The sequence below is a fragment of the Salvelinus sp. IW2-2015 genome, linkage group LG4q.1:29, assembly GCF_002910315.2.
Source record: "Salvelinus sp. IW2-2015 linkage group LG4q.1:29, ASM291031v2, whole genome shotgun sequence".
Taxonomy (NCBI): domain Eukaryota; kingdom Metazoa; phylum Chordata; class Actinopteri; order Salmoniformes; family Salmonidae; genus Salvelinus; species Salvelinus sp. IW2-2015.
Window position 1 is genome coordinate 4702144 of NC_036842.1, and position 18453 is coordinate 4720596.

The 18453-nt window shown below is 42.8% G+C and overlaps 1 protein-coding gene across 1 annotated transcript; it reads left to right on the plus strand.

Annotated features, from left to right (window-relative positions):
• The first annotated feature begins 461 nt into the window (after nucleotides 1–461).
• Nucleotides 462–7989, plus strand: LOC139027613 (uncharacterized). Its single transcript, XM_070443251.1, has 6 exons — nucleotides 462–476; nucleotides 1348–1514; nucleotides 2627–2910; nucleotides 4818–4931; nucleotides 5959–6131; nucleotides 7747–7989. The coding sequence occupies exons 1-6, from the start codon at nucleotides 462–464 to the stop codon at nucleotides 7975–7977; spliced, it is 984 nt and encodes a 327-aa protein (XP_070299352.1). The 3' UTR covers nucleotides 7978–7989.
• The last annotated feature ends 10464 nt before the right edge of the window (nucleotides 7990–18453 follow it).

Sequence of the window (18453 nt, forward strand, 5' to 3'; positions counted from 1 at the left end):
ACTGATGTCTATCTACTGTACATAAAATGACGGTTGTTGATGTGTATGGCTGAATTCCAGATACATTTTTGTACATTTGAATGTTGCAGTAATAGGACCTAGGCCTAGCGTTTGAGCGAGTGAGCAAGAAACAATTATTTTGATCGCAAGCCCTTTGTCAGACTGGTGGGTGTAGCTGGTGTATAAAGTCAGGCGCAGGAGAGCAGAGATGAGTGAAACACCGCACTTTACTCGACAGCACAAAGTWAAAAAAATAAAAAAAGAACGGTTGCYACAAAACATGGGTGATAAACAGCACCCGGTACAAACCAGCCGGAACATACCGACCTGAACAAATAACAATCACACACAAAGACATAGGGGAAACAGAGGGTCAAATACATGACCAGTAATTGGGAAATGAAAACCAGGTGTGTGGGAAAACGAGACAAAACAAATGGAAAATGACAAATGTATCGGCGATGGCTAGAAGACCGGTGACGWCGAACACCACCCGATCAAGGAGAGGCATCAACTTCGGCCGAAGTCGTGACACCCTTATCCTAACGACTCGACTGCCCCCGCTTGGAGAGAAAGAGAACTGTTCCTTTTCAGGGACTAATGAGGCTCATTTGAATTTCCTGACGCAGCAGGAAATTTCTCAGTGACAAAAGAGCGATCAAGTTAAGATTAGACATCTGTAGTAGGCTGATGTACACTATTGTGTCTTTTACCAGAATAATGTTCATGGCTGAGTGATTATACAGTATATGTCACTGGTGAAAACTGAATAGCAGTAGGATAATTTGCATGTCTACCAGTATGTAATAACAAAATGCATGTGTTTCAAGGGCAGGATTTTTCAAATTAGTTTTTGAAGGAAAAAAATGTATTTAGTGCAATAATGTTGTCCATGTATCAGTGGAGTAGCGATGTAATCTTTTTGTTGCATACGATTGCTTGCATCTAGGAATTTCAATGTTTTGATTAAAACACATTCATTTGTCAGATAGTAATAATACATTGCGTGAACCATTATTGTTATGTTGCCGTTATAACAGTAGGAGAATATGCGTATAATTCAATTCAATATGGGGCAGTGTTAAAGTAGACAGATTAAAACTTCTTAGGGAACAGGCCTCTTTTTTCTCAATTTCCTCCTGAATGACAAGCCCGAAGTCTGTCTCTGACAGACGTGTACGATTGGTTCTTAGAGCTATTTAGATAATCTAGTGAATCCCACTAGTGAGATGTCTAAACTAATAACTGAAAGATACTACTTTTTGCTATTGTAAAACGCCAAACTTCCCAAATACCACCAAATAACTGAAGTAATCTCACGTCTTTCATTTCACCTCTTTTTTTCAGGTAACCCATAAGGACAGCCTCCCCTCTGAGATAGTGTTCACGGTGAAGATGGCTCCATTCCATGGTTTCCTGCATAGGTCAACACCAGGGAGAAGATCACCACTACCAGGGGACCAGACAGTTTCTCCCAAGAGCATGTCAACACTGGCCACATCCAGCACCTCCAGGTAATGGATTATATGACCAATGAGGACCACTCTGGAAAGTGTTCATGTAACTCTTTATATTCTGTTATTCAAATGCACATCTTGTCATACAAACTCCAACGGCATCAGAGGTCCATGACACCAGGGTCTCTGTGGATATCATCCCGCTCCATGTCATTAAAGTGACCCTGGAGGAAGGGCCCTGACCAAGGAGGTCATACAACAGACACTTCTCTCAGCTCCACCTTACATCTACCTACATGTACAAATTACCTTGACTAACCTGTATCCCCGCACATTGACTCGGTACCGGTACCCCCTGTATATAGCCTCGTTATTGTTATTTCATTGTGTTACTTTTCCCCCMMAAAAATTACTTTAGTTTATTTAGTAAATATTTTCATAACTCCATTTCTTGAACTGCATTGTTGGTTAAGGGCTTGTAAGTAAGCATTTCACGGTAAGGTCTACACCATGTGTTGAACATGCACACATTCCTGGACTCGCCATTCCTTTCTTCACTCGCAAACAGGTTAGTAAAAGGTTGAAGGTCATCTACTGTAAGTTCTTATCTTCTTCAGGAGGATATGATTGATGTAGAACCTGTTCGACCAGCAGGGTTTTGAGAGTAGTGTCTCTACTGGGCAGATAGATTTCCTAACTTCTGGGTCATTTCTGTGGTTTCAGGTGGATTCGGGACATATTTATTATGTCCATGATGGAAGTGATACACTGGCAGATAACTTCAACATCATGGCCAATTTGTAAGTCGCTCTGGATAAGAGCGTCTGCTAAATGACTTAAATGTAAATGTAAATGTAAATGGCCAACGAGAAGAAAATACCTGGAATTCCTCACATTCTCTCAGCTACCCAACACCTCTTTAGAGTAGCTGAGTATGATAATAAGAAAATGAATGACCTATGGAGTATAATGATCTGGGAAAAGAGATAATCCTAGATTTTTTGTTCACATTTCTGAGCCACCATCCAACAGTTCAATCTGTTTTATTGAAGTGCCCAAAATGTCCACCAGGAGGTGCACATGAGCCACATTTATATCCACCTACACATCATGCAAGGGCATCATAGCACTCTACTCCACATATATAATTGTGTCACCATTACTTCCAGGTGTGTGTTAGGTTATGCTATGTTTTGTCAGGGTTTGGGTAATGCTTTAACCCTCTGTCCTCTACTGTACCTTTCCCCCATACAGGTGTGGGTGAACTCAGTCACAGAGATCTGCGTAGATGACCTGAGTGTTGAGGACAGTGCCTTTCCTCCTGAGGACCTAGAGTTCATCGAAACCCCGCCTAACAACAGACACCGGGCCCTGAAGAGCTCCCCCTTCAGGCACATCCTGAACTTCACCCAGACACACATCCTTTGGGGACAGCTGGTGTTTGTGCACAGTGGTGAGAATGCTACAGTAGATAAATATCATTAAGGGTGTAGCTTTGCCCCGAGACATGGCTGTAGATTCTTCAGTCCTGTTCAAGGCAAGGGGTCGCTGCACCTCTGCCCTTATGGCAGCTGAGGTTGGGTGTGCTGAATAGGAAACTAAAAAGAAAGACTGCATGTGCAAGGGAGGATTTACAGTGGCTTGTGAAAGTATTCAACCCCCTTGGCATTTTTCCTATTTTGTTGCCTTAGAACCTGGAATTAAAATATATTTTTTGGGGGGCTTGTATCATTTGATTTACACAACATGCCTACCACTTTGAAGATGCTACAGATTTTTATTGTGAAACAAACAAGAAATAAGACAAAAAAACTGAAAACTTGAGCGTGCATAATTATTCACTCCCCCCAAAGTCAATACTTTGTAGAGCCACCTTTTTCAGCAATTACAGCTGCAAGTCTCTTGGGGTATGTCTCTATAAGCTTGGCACATCTAGCCACTGGGATTTTTGCCCATTCTTCAAGGCAAAACTGCTCCAGCTCCTTCAAGTTGGATGGGGTCCGCTGGTGTACAGCAATCTTTAAGTCACACCACAGATTCTCAATTGGATTGAGGTCTGGGCATTGACTAGGCCATTCCAAGACATTTAAATGTTTCCCCTTAAACCACTYRAGTGTTGCTTYAGCAGTATGCTTAGGGTCATTGTCCTGCTTGAAGATGAACCTCCGTCCCAGTCTCAAATCTCTGGAAGAATTTCCTTGTATTTAGCGCCATCCATCATTCCTTCAATTCTGACCAGTTTCCCAGTCCCTGCCAATGAAATACATCCCCACAGCATGATGCTGCCACCACTATGCTTCACTATGGGGATGGTGTTCTCAGGGTGATGAGAGGTGTTGGGTTTGCGCCAGACATAGCATTTTCCTTGATGGCCAAAAAGCAACGTTTTTATCTCATCTGACCAGAGTACCTTCTTCCATATGTTTGGGGAGTCTCCCACATGCCTTTTGGCGAACACCAAACGTGCTTGCTTATTTTTTTCTTTAAGCAATGGCTTTTTTTCTGGCCACTCCTCTGTAAAGCCCAGCTCTGTGGAGTGTACGGCTTAAAGTGGTCCTATGGACAGATTCTCCAATCTCAGCTGTGGAGCTTTGCAGCTCCTTCAGGGTTATCTTTTGTCTTTTTGTTGCCTATCTGATTAATTCCCTGCTTGCTTGGTCCATGAGTTTTGGTGGGCAGCCCTCTCTGGGCAGGTTTGTTGTGGTAACATATTCTTTCCATTTTTTAAATAACGGATTTAACAGTGCTCTGTGGGATGTTCAAAGTTTAGGATATTTTATTGTCACCCAACCCTGATCTGTACTTCTCCACAACTTTGTTCCTTACCTGTTTGGAGAGCTCCTTGGTCTTCGTGGTGTCGTTTGCTTGGTGGTGCCCCTTGCTTAGTGGTGTTGCAGACTCTGGGGCCTTTCAGAACATGTGTAAATATACTGAGATCATGTGACAGATCATGTGACACTTAGATTGCTCACAGCTGGACTTTATTTAACTAATTATGTGACTACTGAAGTTAATTGGTTGCACCAGATCTTATTTAGGGGCTTCATAGCAAAGGGGGTGAATACATATGCATGCACCACTTTTCAGTTTTTTATTTTAGATCATTTTTTGAAACAAGTTATTTTTTTCATTTCACTTCATTAATTTGGTCTATTTTGTGTATGTCCATTACATGAAACCCAAAGAAAAATCAATTTAAATTACAGGTTGTAATGCAACAAAATAGGAAAAACGCCAAGGGGGATGAATACTTTAGCAAGGCACTGTATGTTTGATAGTGAAATATATCACACCTGAGAAGACTAACAAAGGTTTGGGATTGTTTCACCATAAATTAATAAAGATTGATTATTAACACAGGTGCCCTGTCAGGAGGATTCCACTTCCAGGTCAATGATGGGGTGAACTTTACCCCCGTCAGATCTTCAGTGGTTCTCAGCCTGGAGAGTAACCACGCCCTCACGGTGTTCCCAGGTAACACAACAGGAAATGGATATATAGACCTTGAACCAGACACTTAAGATGTTCCCAGGTAACATAATAGGAAATAGAATTAAAGCCTCATTCTCTAGCCTGGTCCCAGATCTGTTTGTGCTGTCTTGTCAACTCGCCTGACAGTGACCATAGGCGTTGGCAAGACAGCACGTACAGATCTGGGACCAGGTTACTAAAGCCTTATTCTTTCTGCTGCATAATAGAGTCATTCTCAGCCTGTACTGAATCAAATGATCACGGTGCGAGCTGCCAGCCTGTACCAGCTGGTAATGTGGTAGACTACTAAGTAACTTAATCATAGTCATACTTAATGTTTCAGTAATTACGGCTACTGGTCAGAGTCCTGGTTTATTACGGTTATACGATAAAGAAGGTGGCATAGTCCTACATTATACAGTAAAGCAGTCCAATCACCCTTGAAACCATTCTAATAGTGATACAGTATGTGATGCTTCCTGTTATCTATGCATACTTCAACGACAAAGCGTATCACGTGATATTCTCAGTTTGTCTGCCTCCTGTTTATGTTTTCAATAGTGTAATCTTCCTAGATATCCTGCCTAGCAGATGAGGCTTGTGGGAGGAGCTATAGGTGGACGGGCTCATTGTATGGACTGGAATGGAATAAATGGAACGGGTATCAAACATATGTAAACCACGTTTGATTCCATTCCATTCATTTCATTCCAGCCATTACAATGAGCCCGTCCTCTTATAGCACCTCCCACCAGCCTCCTCTGCTAAAAAAGAACATGAAATTGCTACTTAGACTGCCTGTCTGTGTTCTAATGTTATTCTAGTAACGTTACAACAGACAAAGAATTCTGTACAATGTTGGTCATGTCATTTATAGTTATAGCAGAAGTTTGTACAACATGCCTTTGGCCAGACAGAGCCGCACATGCTCAGAAGGTACGCCTCTCAGGAGGAGGCATCCAGAGAATCCGTTCAAGGACCCACTCCATAGGTTCCATCCCTATTTTACAATCCTGTTTTTTCTATGCAGGCTCAGTGAAGATCCACTCTCAGAAGGAACTTCTGGTGGTTACCAACGACAACGGTGATATAAGAGGGGACCACTCGATTCTTTACAGTGTTACCAGTCCTCCGAAGCTGGGGAGACTGGTCAGAAAACAGACAGGCAACTCTACCGCAGAGATCTCCTCCACAAAAAACATGGTATGCATATATGTGTATGTATAGTGGAGTCTGTGTTTTATATACAGTACCAGTTAAATGTTTGGACACACCAACTCATTGAAGGGTTTTTCTTGATTTGTACTATTTTCTACATTGTGGAATAATAGTGAAAACATCAAAACGATGAAATAACACATATGGATTCATGTAGTAACCAAAAAAGTGTTAGCATTCTCTCAACCATCCTCACCTGGAATGCTTTTCCAACAGTCTTGAAGGAGTTCCCACATATGCTGAGCACTTGTTGGCTGCTTTTCCTTCACTCTGCAGTCCAACTCATCCCAAACCATCTCAGTTGGGTTGAGGTCGGGTGATTGTGGAGGCCAGGTCATCTGATGCCTCACTCCATCACTCTCCTTCTTGGTCAAGTAGCCCTTACACAGCCTGGAGGTGTGTTGGGTCATTGTCCTGTTGAAAAACAAATTATAGTTCCACTAAGAGCAAACCAGATGGGATGGCGTATCGCTGCAGAATGCTGTGGTAGCCATGCTGGTTAAGTGTGCCTTGAATTGTAAATAAATCACAGACAGTGTCACTAGCAAAGCACCCCCACACCAGCACACCTCCTCCTCCATGCTTCACGGTGGGAACCACACATGCGGAGATCATCCGTTCACCAACACTGCGTCTCACAAAGACATGGTGGTTGGAACCAAAAATCTCAAATTTAAACTCATCAGACCAAAGGACAGATTTCCACCGGTCTAATGTCCATTGCTTGTGTTTCTTAGCCCAAACAAGTCTCTTCTTCTTATTGGTGTCCTTTAGTAGTGGTTTCTTTGCAGCAATTCGAACATGAATTGCCTGATTCATGCTGACTCCTCTGAACAGTTGATGTTGAGATGTATCTGTTACTTGAACTCTGTAAAGCATTTATTTGGACTGCAATATAAGGTGCAGTTAACTCTAATGAACTTATCCCCTGTAGCAGAGGCAACTCAGGGTCTTTCTTTCCTGTGGCGGTCCTCATGAGAGCCAGTTTCATTATAGCGCTTGATGGTTTTTGCGACTGCACTTGAAGAAACTTTCAATGTTCTTGAAATGTTCCGTATTGACTGACCTTCATGTCTTAAAGTATTAATGGACTGTCATTTCTCTTTGTTTATTTGAGCTGTTCTTGCCACAATATGGACTTGGTCTTTTACCAAATAGAGCTATCTTCTGTATACCACCGCTACCTTGTCACAACACAACTGATTGGCTCAAACGCATTAAGGAAAGAAATTCCACAAATTAACTTTTAACAAGGCACACCTGTTAGTTGAAATGCATTCCAGGTGGCTACCTCATGAAGCTGGTTGAGAGAATGCCAAGAGTGTGCAAAGCTGTCATCAAGGCAAAGGGAGGCTACTTTGAAGCATCTGAAATATAAAATATATTTTGATTTGTTTAGCAATTTTCTGGTTACTACATGATTTCAGATGTGTTATTTCATAGTTCTTCACTATAATTCTACAATGTACAAAATAGTAAAAAAATAAGGAAAAACCCTTAAATGAGTTAGTGTGTCCAAACATTTGACTGGTACTGTATTTTGTGACGACCCTCCCACTCTGTCTGCCGTATTCTCTCTTTGTTCTTGTTTCCTTATTAGGATGCCGGTGGGCGGAGTTGGGAGGGTCGTCAGCTACATGGGAAACACCTGGGCCCAGTGTGTCCCAGGATAAATACACCACTTCCCCATTCATGGAGGAGACTCTCTCCATGCAGACACCTTTATAGATTTTGTTGTGTATCTTGGTGGTTTTTGGTTGTTTGCTTTGGCACCTTTCAACACCCTGCATTTTCACATTCATGCATGCTAAACACTCACTTACACTACTGATTACTGATTACACACACCATTGTATATTGTACTTAGTTTACTTTATTTAATAAATATATGTTTCGTTATTCCTTATCTCCACGTTGTCTCCCTTTTGTTACGGGCTTTGAGCCGGTTCGTGACAATTTCCACACAATGAGGTTGGAATAATACTGTGAAATTGTGGAAATTATATTAAGTGTAAGATTTTTTTTTTTAAATTTCAGATTATTTTCCATGGTTGAAGTTTTGGCCTGGCTGGTGACATCTAAGTTAATAGACCGATAACAAAGAGTTTCAAACCTCTCTGCCAAAAACATCTAGTTTTCAGGTTACATATCCCTCCCATTAGCCTCTTCCAATTAGGCCTCTCACTCAGACCACTTCTAGACAGTCCTTGTAACATTATTGCTTGAGAAATAGATTTTTGCTAAGATGCTATATGTTTAATTTCAACTATTTGAATTGATAAAAATCAGACTAAAATACCTTTAAGAGAGGGAAACCACTGTATTTATGCCTGGAATGGGTGTTTTCTTTATAATATTTAGTCATGTTGATTACAGTGACTATAATAGCCACTTGGGTGCTTCTACAGATAAAATGTACATGATGCATTTATTGTGTACTTGTAACTGCACCTTGCATTTTGAAGTTACAATATCCCTGTCCTTCTCTTTCTCTGTTTTATTGTTATTTTAAGTGAATGAGGGACTGATTAGTTATGAGCAGACCCATCCTGAATCGGTGGGATGGACTACTACAGACTCCTTCACATTCACAGTGTTGTCCCCACCTGCCCCTCTTCAACCCCACATCTTCAGCATCCATGTTTCCTATGAACACTCTCCTGCAGAGTGTAACGGATGTGAAATGGCTAGCTAGTTAGCGGGTACGCGCTACTAGTGTTTCAATCAGTTACGTCACTTGCTTTGAAACCTAGAAGTAGTGTTGCCCCTTGCTCTGCAAGGGCCGCGGCTTTTGTGGAGCGATGGGTAACGACGCTTCGTKGGTGACTGTTGTTGATGTGTGCAGAGGGTCCCTGGTTCGCGCCCGTGTTGGGGCGAGGGGACGGTATAAAGTTATACTGTTACATTGATGCTGTTGACCCGGATCACTGGTTGCTGCGGAAAAGGAGGAGGTTGAAAGGGGGGTGAGTGTAACGGATGTGAAATGGCTAGCTAGTTAGCGGGTACGCGCTACTAGCGTTTCAATCAGTTACGTCACTTGCTCTGAAACCTAGAAGTAGTGTTGCCCCTTGCTCTGCAAGGGCCACGGCTTCTGAAGACAAAGACTTGTTCACCTTCGATGCGTGACTGAACCGCATAGGCCAACCTCCCCAGCGACCCCCAGAGCACAGCCTGATAGTGACAGAGTCCTTTGACCTCACGGTGACCCCCGTCAATGACCAGCCACCCCTGCTCCAGACCAAAGCCCCCAGTCTGAGGTTAGTGCAGGGGGACACGGTGGTCTTCAGCCCTGAGAAACTCCAGGTGGAGGATCTGGATGCGCCTCCAGAGGAGATCCACTTCAAAGGTCTATACTCGTTTTTATTTTCCCTTCTTTCTTTTCCGTTATATGCTTTGTGCCTTGCTTTACACCCGCCCGTGCATTATTTCTACAGGACTCACAGCCCCTCGTTGTTTATACCTTACTTATTATTGTTGTCATTTCTACAGTGACTCTATTTTCACCCGTGCAGTTTACACTATCAATGTTTGTGATCGAATCAACGTAATATTAGCTCCTTTAAATGCAACATACCAAAGCAAATCTAACTATGCAAGACTTAGTCTGTGATTTTATTTTAGGCAAGGCGCATCAGAGGATTCTCTTGCATTGACAGGCATGTGCGGTCGAGTGTAGATGCACTTGTTTTGAGATCAAAGCGCAGATCCACGTGGAGCCGCGTGTGCACCTTTGTTGATATTCTTTGTTAGTGAGTTATTAGCCCGGTTATAGCACATTTCTGGATAGCAATGGGGGAGTGATTGCTTCCTACAAGAGCACAAAACGTGTACATTTCTAGCCATCTTTGAAAAGCTTTATGTCTTAAAGCGGCAGTGTTGTATTTTGAGACAGGCTTGAATAAGCTAAGAAGCCAATAGGCAGAGGGTAGCATAGCCTACATTTTTGTACGGTCTCTGTAATATTAATGGCACGGGAATAATAATTAATTTTGTAAAGTGGTTTCTTGGGTCACACAGCATTTTCAGTCACCTACTTGTCTGTAGAACAAGTCGATAAAAAGGTTATCAAAGTCTCATTGAATTAGGCCTACATTGACCACCACACATGGCTGCTTCTATAGGCTGTATCATAGATTGAAATAGCTATTCTATTTCCATGTGAAAATGTCATGGGGATGAATAAATGGTAGGCCACTCTGATAGGCCTTCATTATGATCAAATAGCCACAGTAGCCACCTTGGCCACTGTTAAAACTAACTTAAAGCGTGTTCACAGTAAACGCGCGCCGGAAGTTGCACAGAATTTTCACAACGTTTAAGTTTCCACTCGGGCAGACCTGAAATCAGTGACGAAAAAAATGAGGGAACATTGTTTCTCTCCCTCCTTTTGCCGTAAAGTGTGTTGCAACATGTCTGTGAAATACACTTGAAATAAATGCACATTCGTTGTGGTTTTATCACCGTGAAGCTGAGGAAAGACGCTATGGACACCACAGAGCTTGCCGCACTCAGCAGCAGCGACCCCGTCTTCCACAACTTGTCACCTCCCAAACATGGCAAGCTGGTCAAGGGGACCTTTGACCTCTTGGATGGATCCAATCACTCTGTGGAGAGCTTTACCTTCCGGAACGTGGTCCAGGGCGGGGTGGCCATGGGGGAGGCCTTGGTACATCAAAGACACAACAACAACACCGCCAATCAATCAACATATTTACTGTCCCAATAGGGAAATTTTGGCCAACCACAACACAACAGAGGTCCATGTGTCCATGCTCAATGACTCATTCACGTTCCTTCTGAGGGCAGATAATATCCAGCCAGCTGTGGGAGAGTTTCTGTTTAGCATCGTGCCATATGACGAGAGTTTAAACCTCACGAGCAGGTCACCACGCACAATCGAACCACAGGCGACACAGGGACTAAAATGCACTCTGCTACCCACCCTCACAACACGAACCACAAGACCCACAACAAAAATACCCTAGAGAAGCAGTTCAAAGGAAATCAGACAGAGGTTTAACCTCAGCTTGTATCCAATGTGTCTATTGACTACTGACACATTCCATATTTGTGACCCGTTTCAGGAAACTAGGTGTATGTCTAAAGTTACAACTTCACAGGAGAGCCATTTAAAAAAATGTTCTTCTTTTATCAAAATTCGTTTTTGGGGCAGAAATACCTTCTGGAACATGTGAACTTTCAAGTGCATTAATAACAAACCTGTATRACATCTGTAAATACGAATAAAATTGTTAAATTACAACAGCAACCTTCACACTAGCCATGATTGGCTGAGATAATGAGTGGGCCGGACATGTCGAGAGAGGAGTTCAAATTGGTCTGCCATATAGAAGGCTTCTGTCTATTTGAGCTGGTCAGTCTGTGTTTGTGATCTTGTCGAACACAGCTTTTTTTTAAATGTAGGAAATGTGTTGTGTAGTGGAGCTGCATAAGTGTTGCTCTCCACTTTCTGGAGGATCAAGTCAGTGGACTTAGAGTATGACAGCTAAAGAGGTGGAGAAAACACCTGCCTCCGGATTACATCTTCAAACTAAGGGCTAGCGTTAGCTGGCTGGCTCCCTAGTCGTATCCTAGAGTTGTTTGCTTTGCTAGTTAGAGCCTAATGTTAGCTAGCTAACATTGAACCTGGTTGGTCAGCTCCCAGCATATTCATGCAGTGTAGTAACGACATGATGTGGCACTATGTTCATTGTTGTTTAACTAGCTAACGTTCGCTGGATGGCTCGTTAGCTAACGTTATGTGATGTGTGTGATCTTACACGTTGTTTACCTAGCTAGGTTCATTGTTTACCTAGCTAGATAGCTACATGTCTTAAGCTAAAGTGTACTGTTAGCTATCTAGCTAGCGTTAGCTGGCTGGTTCCCTAGCTGACATTATTATTTGGAACCCAGAGCTGTTGGCTTTGCTAGTTAGAGACTAATGTTAGCTAGCTAACATCGAACCTGGTTGGTTAGCTCCAAGCATATTCATGCAGTGTAATAACGACATGATTCTGGACTATGTTCATTGTTGTTTAACTAGCTAATGTTAGCTGGCTGGCTTGTTAGCTAACGTTACGTCACGTGTGTGATCTTACATATTGTTTACCTAGCTAGTTTCATTGTTTACCACCTAGCTAGCTAGCTACATGTCTGAAGCTAAAGTGTACAACACCCGTTGAATATAGCCAGGGGTCAGTAAACATCTGCAAAAAAGCAGAATGAAGTTGTTGCCAGCAGAGCTGGTTAGGCTGTTTTCATGTTATCCATAGGTAAACAAATCATCGGCCAGAGCGTCAAGTGTGGGCTCTGAACGCTTCGAGAGCAAAACAAGATGGGTGGGTCTAAAGCTTAAGAGGGTGTCAACAATGCTGAATGGGTGTAGACAAAAAAGAGCTCTTCACTAGATACCAAAACATTCAAAGGCCATTTTCTCAAAAGTAAGTTTACAAGTTTATCAACTTTCCAAGCAGAATTACTTTCCCATTGTTCCTCAAAAATGTGGTGTATGATATACCATTTTGTATTTCTGAGTCTTTACTTTTATCCAATGTAAAAAACACAATTTCAGATTTTGCTACATAAGACCAAATCCAGGTGGTGGGTCACATTTTGATATTTTCAATGTTGCTGCTGCCTGCTGTTAGCTGGCAGCAGGGCTCTTGTTCCCAAGGTGTTGTTGTTAAACCTGCTTCAATTACCCATTTTGTGTGAATGGGGCAATTTCTTAAATGGAAAGTTCTAAATTGGTTCTACTATTCGCCCTCTGTTACAATGTTTTACTTATGGTCGGACTTGATTACCAACAATAACGAGATAGTCTACAGGGAGGAGGTGAGGGCTCTGGGAGTGTGGTGCCAGAAAAATGACCTATCACTCAACGTCAACAAAACAAAGGAGCTGACCGTGGACTTCAGGAAACAGCAGAGGGAGCACCCCCCTATCCACATCGACATGACCGCAGTGGAGAAGGTGGAAAGCTTCAAGTTCCTCGGTGTACACATCACTGACGATCTGAAATGGTCCACCCACACAGACAGYGTGGTGAMGAAGGCGCAACAGTGCCTCTTCAACCTCAGGAGGCTGAAGAAATTTGGCTTGTCACCAAAAACACTCACAAACTTTTACAGATGCACAATCGAGAGCATCCTGTCGGGCAGTATCACCGCCTGGTACGGCAACTGCTCCGCACACAACCGTAAGGCTCTCCAGAGGGTAGTGAGGTCTGCACAACGCATCACCGGGGGCAAACTACCTGCCCTCCAGGACACCAACACCACCCAATGTCACAGGAAGGCCAAAAAGATCATGAAGGACAACAACCACCCGAGCCACTGCCTGTTCACCCCGCTATCATCCAGAAGGCGAGGTCAGTACAGGTGCATCAAAGCTGGGACCGAGAGACTGAAAAACAGCCTCTATCTCAAGGCCATCAGACTGTTGAACAGCCATCACTAACATTGAGTGGCTGCTGCCAACATACTGACTCAAATTTCTAGCCACTTAATAATAAAAAATGTAATGTGTATAAGGTAGTTGTTGTGAAATTGTTAGATTACTTGTTAGATATTACTGCATGGTCGGAACTAGAAGCACAAGCATTTCGCTACACTCGCATTAACATCTGCTAACCACGTGTATGTGACCAGTAAAATTTGTTTTGATCAATTCAACCTGTCAGTGGTTAGAATGACAGACCACAGGAATAGTTGGAGCAAGAGCCATATACAGTATGTGTATATATATATATATATATATATGGCTCTGTTTTGAGCCAGAAAAGTGAACTGAGACTACAGTAGGTCTGCTTTCAAGGTGTCTTTAGTTTAAATGCAGTCAGCCAGCCATCATGGGTTAATGATACACGTCTTCTAGTCTTGTTAGGAACAATAGACTTGACTAACACACTCTTTTGTTTGTAAATAATAATACTTCATCCAGTATTTTTGGAACCAAATGATAACTGTATCATGCCTGTGATTCGGGCATGCCATACCCAAATCAGTGTTTTAAATGACTGAATGCAGAGTAGCCTACTGTACATGCAAGTAAATACAGTCTGCGGTCCACTATTCCTATGGAAATTAATATACAGCATTTGATAAGTATTACTGTGTAAATCTGTTATCACTTTTCTGTTTGACTCAGTATCATATTGTTCATAATTCTGATGAAATTCAAATGAAGTGACTTGGCAGATGTCTCTGGCCCTGATACGTTGTTACCATGGTAAGTCTGTACTAAGGTCAGATCTACACCCTCGAGGATAGCTATGATGAGAACACCCAGTGTCTTTTCACACGTACTCCACCCCCGTCGATGAGCTTTCTGTGCTGCAGCTTGCAGAAATCTCATTGTCATTTCAGAAGTTCTGCATGTTTTGCAAAAGACACAGATATCCTATACATTATATACGTAATTATATGGCGAAAGATCTGTGTATTTAAACAAATTATATATACATTATATATACAAAAGTATGTGGACACCCTTTCAAATGAGTGGATTTGTCTATTTCAGCCACACCCTTTGCTGACAGGTGTATAAAACCGAGCACACAGCCATGCAATCTCCATAGACAAACATTGGCAGTAGAATGGCCTTACTGAAGAGCTCAGTGACTTTCAACGTGATACAGTCATAGGATGCCACCTTTCCAACAAGTCAGTTTGTCAAATGTCTGCCTTGCTAGGGCTGCCCCGGTTAACTGTAAGTGCTGTTATTGTAAAGTGGATATGTCTGGGAGCAACAACGGCTCAACCACGAAGTGTTAAGCCACACAAGCTCACAGAACTGGACTGCTGAAGCGCGTAAAAATCGTCTGTCCTCGGTTGCAACACTCACTACCGAGTTCCAAACTGCCTCTAGAAGCAATGTCAGCACAAGAACAGTTTTTGGGAGCTTCATGAAATTGGTTTCCATGGCCGAGCAGCCGCACACAAGCCTAAGATTACCATGTGCAATGCCAAGCGTTGGCTGGAGTAGTGTAAAGCTCACCGCCATTGGACTCTGGAGCAGTGGAAACGCGTTCTCTGAAACACCATCTGGCAGTACGGCGGACGAATCTGGGTTTGGCGGATGCCAGGAGAACGCTACCTGCCCGAATGCATAGTGCCAACTGTAAAGTTTGGTGGAGGAGGAATAATGGTCTGGGCTGTTTTTCATGGTTCGGGCCCCTTAGTTCCAGTGAAGGTAAATCTTAACGCTACAGCATACAATGACATTCTAGACATTCTACAATGCTTCCAACTTTGGGGGAGGCCCATTCCTGTTTCAGTATGACAATGAGATACTGTCATATTGAAATGGTTTGTCGAGATTGGTGTGTAAGAACTTGACTGGCCTGCACAGAGCCCTGACCTCAACTCCATAAAACACCTGTGGGATGAATTGGAATGCTGACTGCGAGCCAGGCCTAATCGCCCAACATCAGCGCCCGCCCTCACTAATGCTCTCGTGTCTGAATGGAAGCAAGTCCCCACAGCAATGTTCCAACATCTAGTGGAAAGCCTTCCCAGAAGAGTGGAGGCTGTTATAGCAGCAAAGGGGGGACCAACTCCGTATTAAGTCCCATGATTTTGGAACGAGATGGTCAATGAGGTCATGTAGTGTAGGTTGTGTGGATGTTTTATCCTTTGCATGTTGTTTATTTAATAGCCCACTATTGCATACCTTTAAACATCATCTTAAATGAGTAGCCTATGTTGGTCTTGACTGACCTTTTTTAGTTTCCTTAAAGACTATAGTACAGCTTTTGTTTCTTTATATCCTTCCATTAAGCACTACACCACCAGACCAGTTCATGGGGGCGATGTGGGCTGGACTGGGGAAGAGTGAGGTACACACGAGGGGGAGGATATGATTTCACATACACAAACTCTGTTAAAGGGAACTCAACAAGGTTTAAGAAAGGTTCAAAAGTAACATTCCACAAACATTGCAATATGCTTCTGATTACTATCAGAAAGGACATCAGGCCCATTTTGTTACAGTTAGGAATATGATTTAAATCAAGTTCTAACAGGCTTAGTCTGTTTCCACAGAGAGGGACAACCCAAAAGCCCCAGCCAGTGGAAATAAAATGTCTTCCTTTGTTCTGGGTAATGAATGGACTTATACTTCTTTGTGAGCATGAACAGTAACTTCAAAAAGGTGTCGCCACAAAACAGTCTTCAATGATTGTGGACTGTGGACATTACATAAACTCTAAGTTCGGCTCACATTAATAATTAAACGGGTATGATGGTAGCGGAAATCACTCCAACTGTATAGAGAGACCGTGTGTTTAACATTGATGCCATTGCAGTTTGGCTGCACAGTTCAGAAGACTGCTATAATAGTCTGAATTTCACATTCAGAAACAGCCTTCACAGCCGGACTGCAATGTGGTCAATCTCAAACATGCAGTACTTTTGAGAGAGAGGAACAACCAGCCTGTGTAGCAATGAGTAATGACTGAATCAGCTGGTTGTGCTGTGCTTTGAACTTTGCTCGAGAGAGAGAGAGAGAGAGAGAGAGAGAGAGAGAGAGAGAGAGAGAGAGAGAGAGACAGAATAGAGAAAGAGCAGAGACAGAGATAGAGAAAGAAGAACAGATATAGAGAAAGAGAGAGAGAGAGAGAGAGAGAGAGAGAGAGAGAGCGTATGACCAAAAGCTGTTTGGTTGCTGTTTTTCCTGACTAACTTAACCCACCCAGGCAATGTTTGTGAATGTGAACTACCGTGAGGACAAACTTGAATAGGGATCTGGAGGATTACTGTTTCCCTCTTCAAAAAAGTAATGTGCATGTCCAACGATTATCAGGACATGAGCAGTGCTTGATTTGGGCTGGAGCTGTCCGGAGAGCCATACCAGCGCCTCTATAAAACAAAGTAGCCCATCACCGACAGAGCCCAGACTTGAACCCATTTTGTTCTGCAGATCCTCTCAAGCTCTGTCAGGTTGGATGGGGAGCGTTGCTGCTATTTCCAGGTCTCTCCAGAGATGTTCGATCGGGTTCAAGTCCGGGCTCTGTCAGGGCCACTCAAGGACATTCAGAGACTTGTCCCAAAGCCACTCCTGCATTGTCTTGACTGTGTGTTTATGGTTATTGTCCTATTGGAAGGTGAACCTTCGCCCCAGTCTGAGGTCCTGAGCGCTCTGCAGCAGGTTTTCATCAAGGATCTCTCTGTACTTTGCTCAGTTCATCTTTGCCTCGATCCTGACTAGTCTCCCAGTCCCTGCCGCTGAAAAACATCACCACAGCATGATCCTGCCACCACCATGCTTCACAGTAGGGATGGTGTCAGGTTTCCTCCAGAAGTGACGCTTTGCATTCAGGCCAAAGAGTTCAGTCTTGGTTTCATCAGACCAGAGAATCTTGTTTCTCATGGTCTGAGAGTCTTTAGGTGCCTTTTGGCAAAGGCCAAGCGGGCTGTCATGTGCCTTTTACTGAGGAGTGGCTTCCATCTGGCCCCTCTACCTTAAAGGCCTGATTGGTGAAGTACTGCAGAAATGGTTGTCCTTCTGGAAGGTTATCCCATCTCCACAGAGGAACTCTAGCTCTGTCAAAGTGACCATCGGCTTCTTGGTCACCTCCCTGACCCCTGATTGCTCAGTTTGGCCGCCCACAGCTCTAGGAAGAGCCATAGTGATGGAGGCCACTGTGTTCTTGGGGACCTTCAATGCTGCAGAAATGTTTTGGTACCCTTCCCCAGATCTGTGCCACAACATAATCCTGTCTCGGAGCTCTACGGACAATTCCTTCGACCTCATGGCTTGGTTTCTGCTCTGACAGTCAACTGCGGGCCTTTATATACAACATTAAGGCAGTTATACAATTATAATGATTTATTTTTTACATTACAATACATTCAATACAGAATACTTTACTATTTCAATTTTTGACAACTTTTACTTCACTACATTCCTAAAGAAAATAATGTACTTTTTACTCCATACATTTTCCCTGACACCCAAAAGTACTCATTATATTTTGAATGCTTAGCAGGACAGGAAAATTGTCTAATTCACACACTTATCAAGAGAACATCCCCAATCATCCCTACTGCCTCTGATCTGGCAAACTCACTAAACACATGCTTCGTTTGTAAATTATGTAAATTATGAGAGTACCCCTGGCTATCCGTAAATACAAAAAAACTAGAAAATGTGGCCTTCTGCTTTGCTTAATATAAGGCATTTTTTATTATTTATACTTGTACTTTTGATACTTAAGTACATTTAAAACCAAATACTTTTAGACTTTTACTCATGTAGTATTTTACTGGGTGACTTTCACTTTTTCTATTAAGGTATCTTTACGTTT

Coding starts and splice junctions, on each gene's coding strand:
- LOC139027613 (XM_070443251.1), top strand. Junction 1,515..2,626: donor GCCACATCCAGCACCTCCAG/GTAATGGATTAT, acceptor CATTACTTCCAG/GTGTGTGTTAGGTTATGCTA. Junction 6,132..7,746: donor TCTCCTCCACAAAAAACATG/GTATGCATATAT, acceptor TTTCCTTATTAG/GATGCCGGTGGGCGGAGTTG.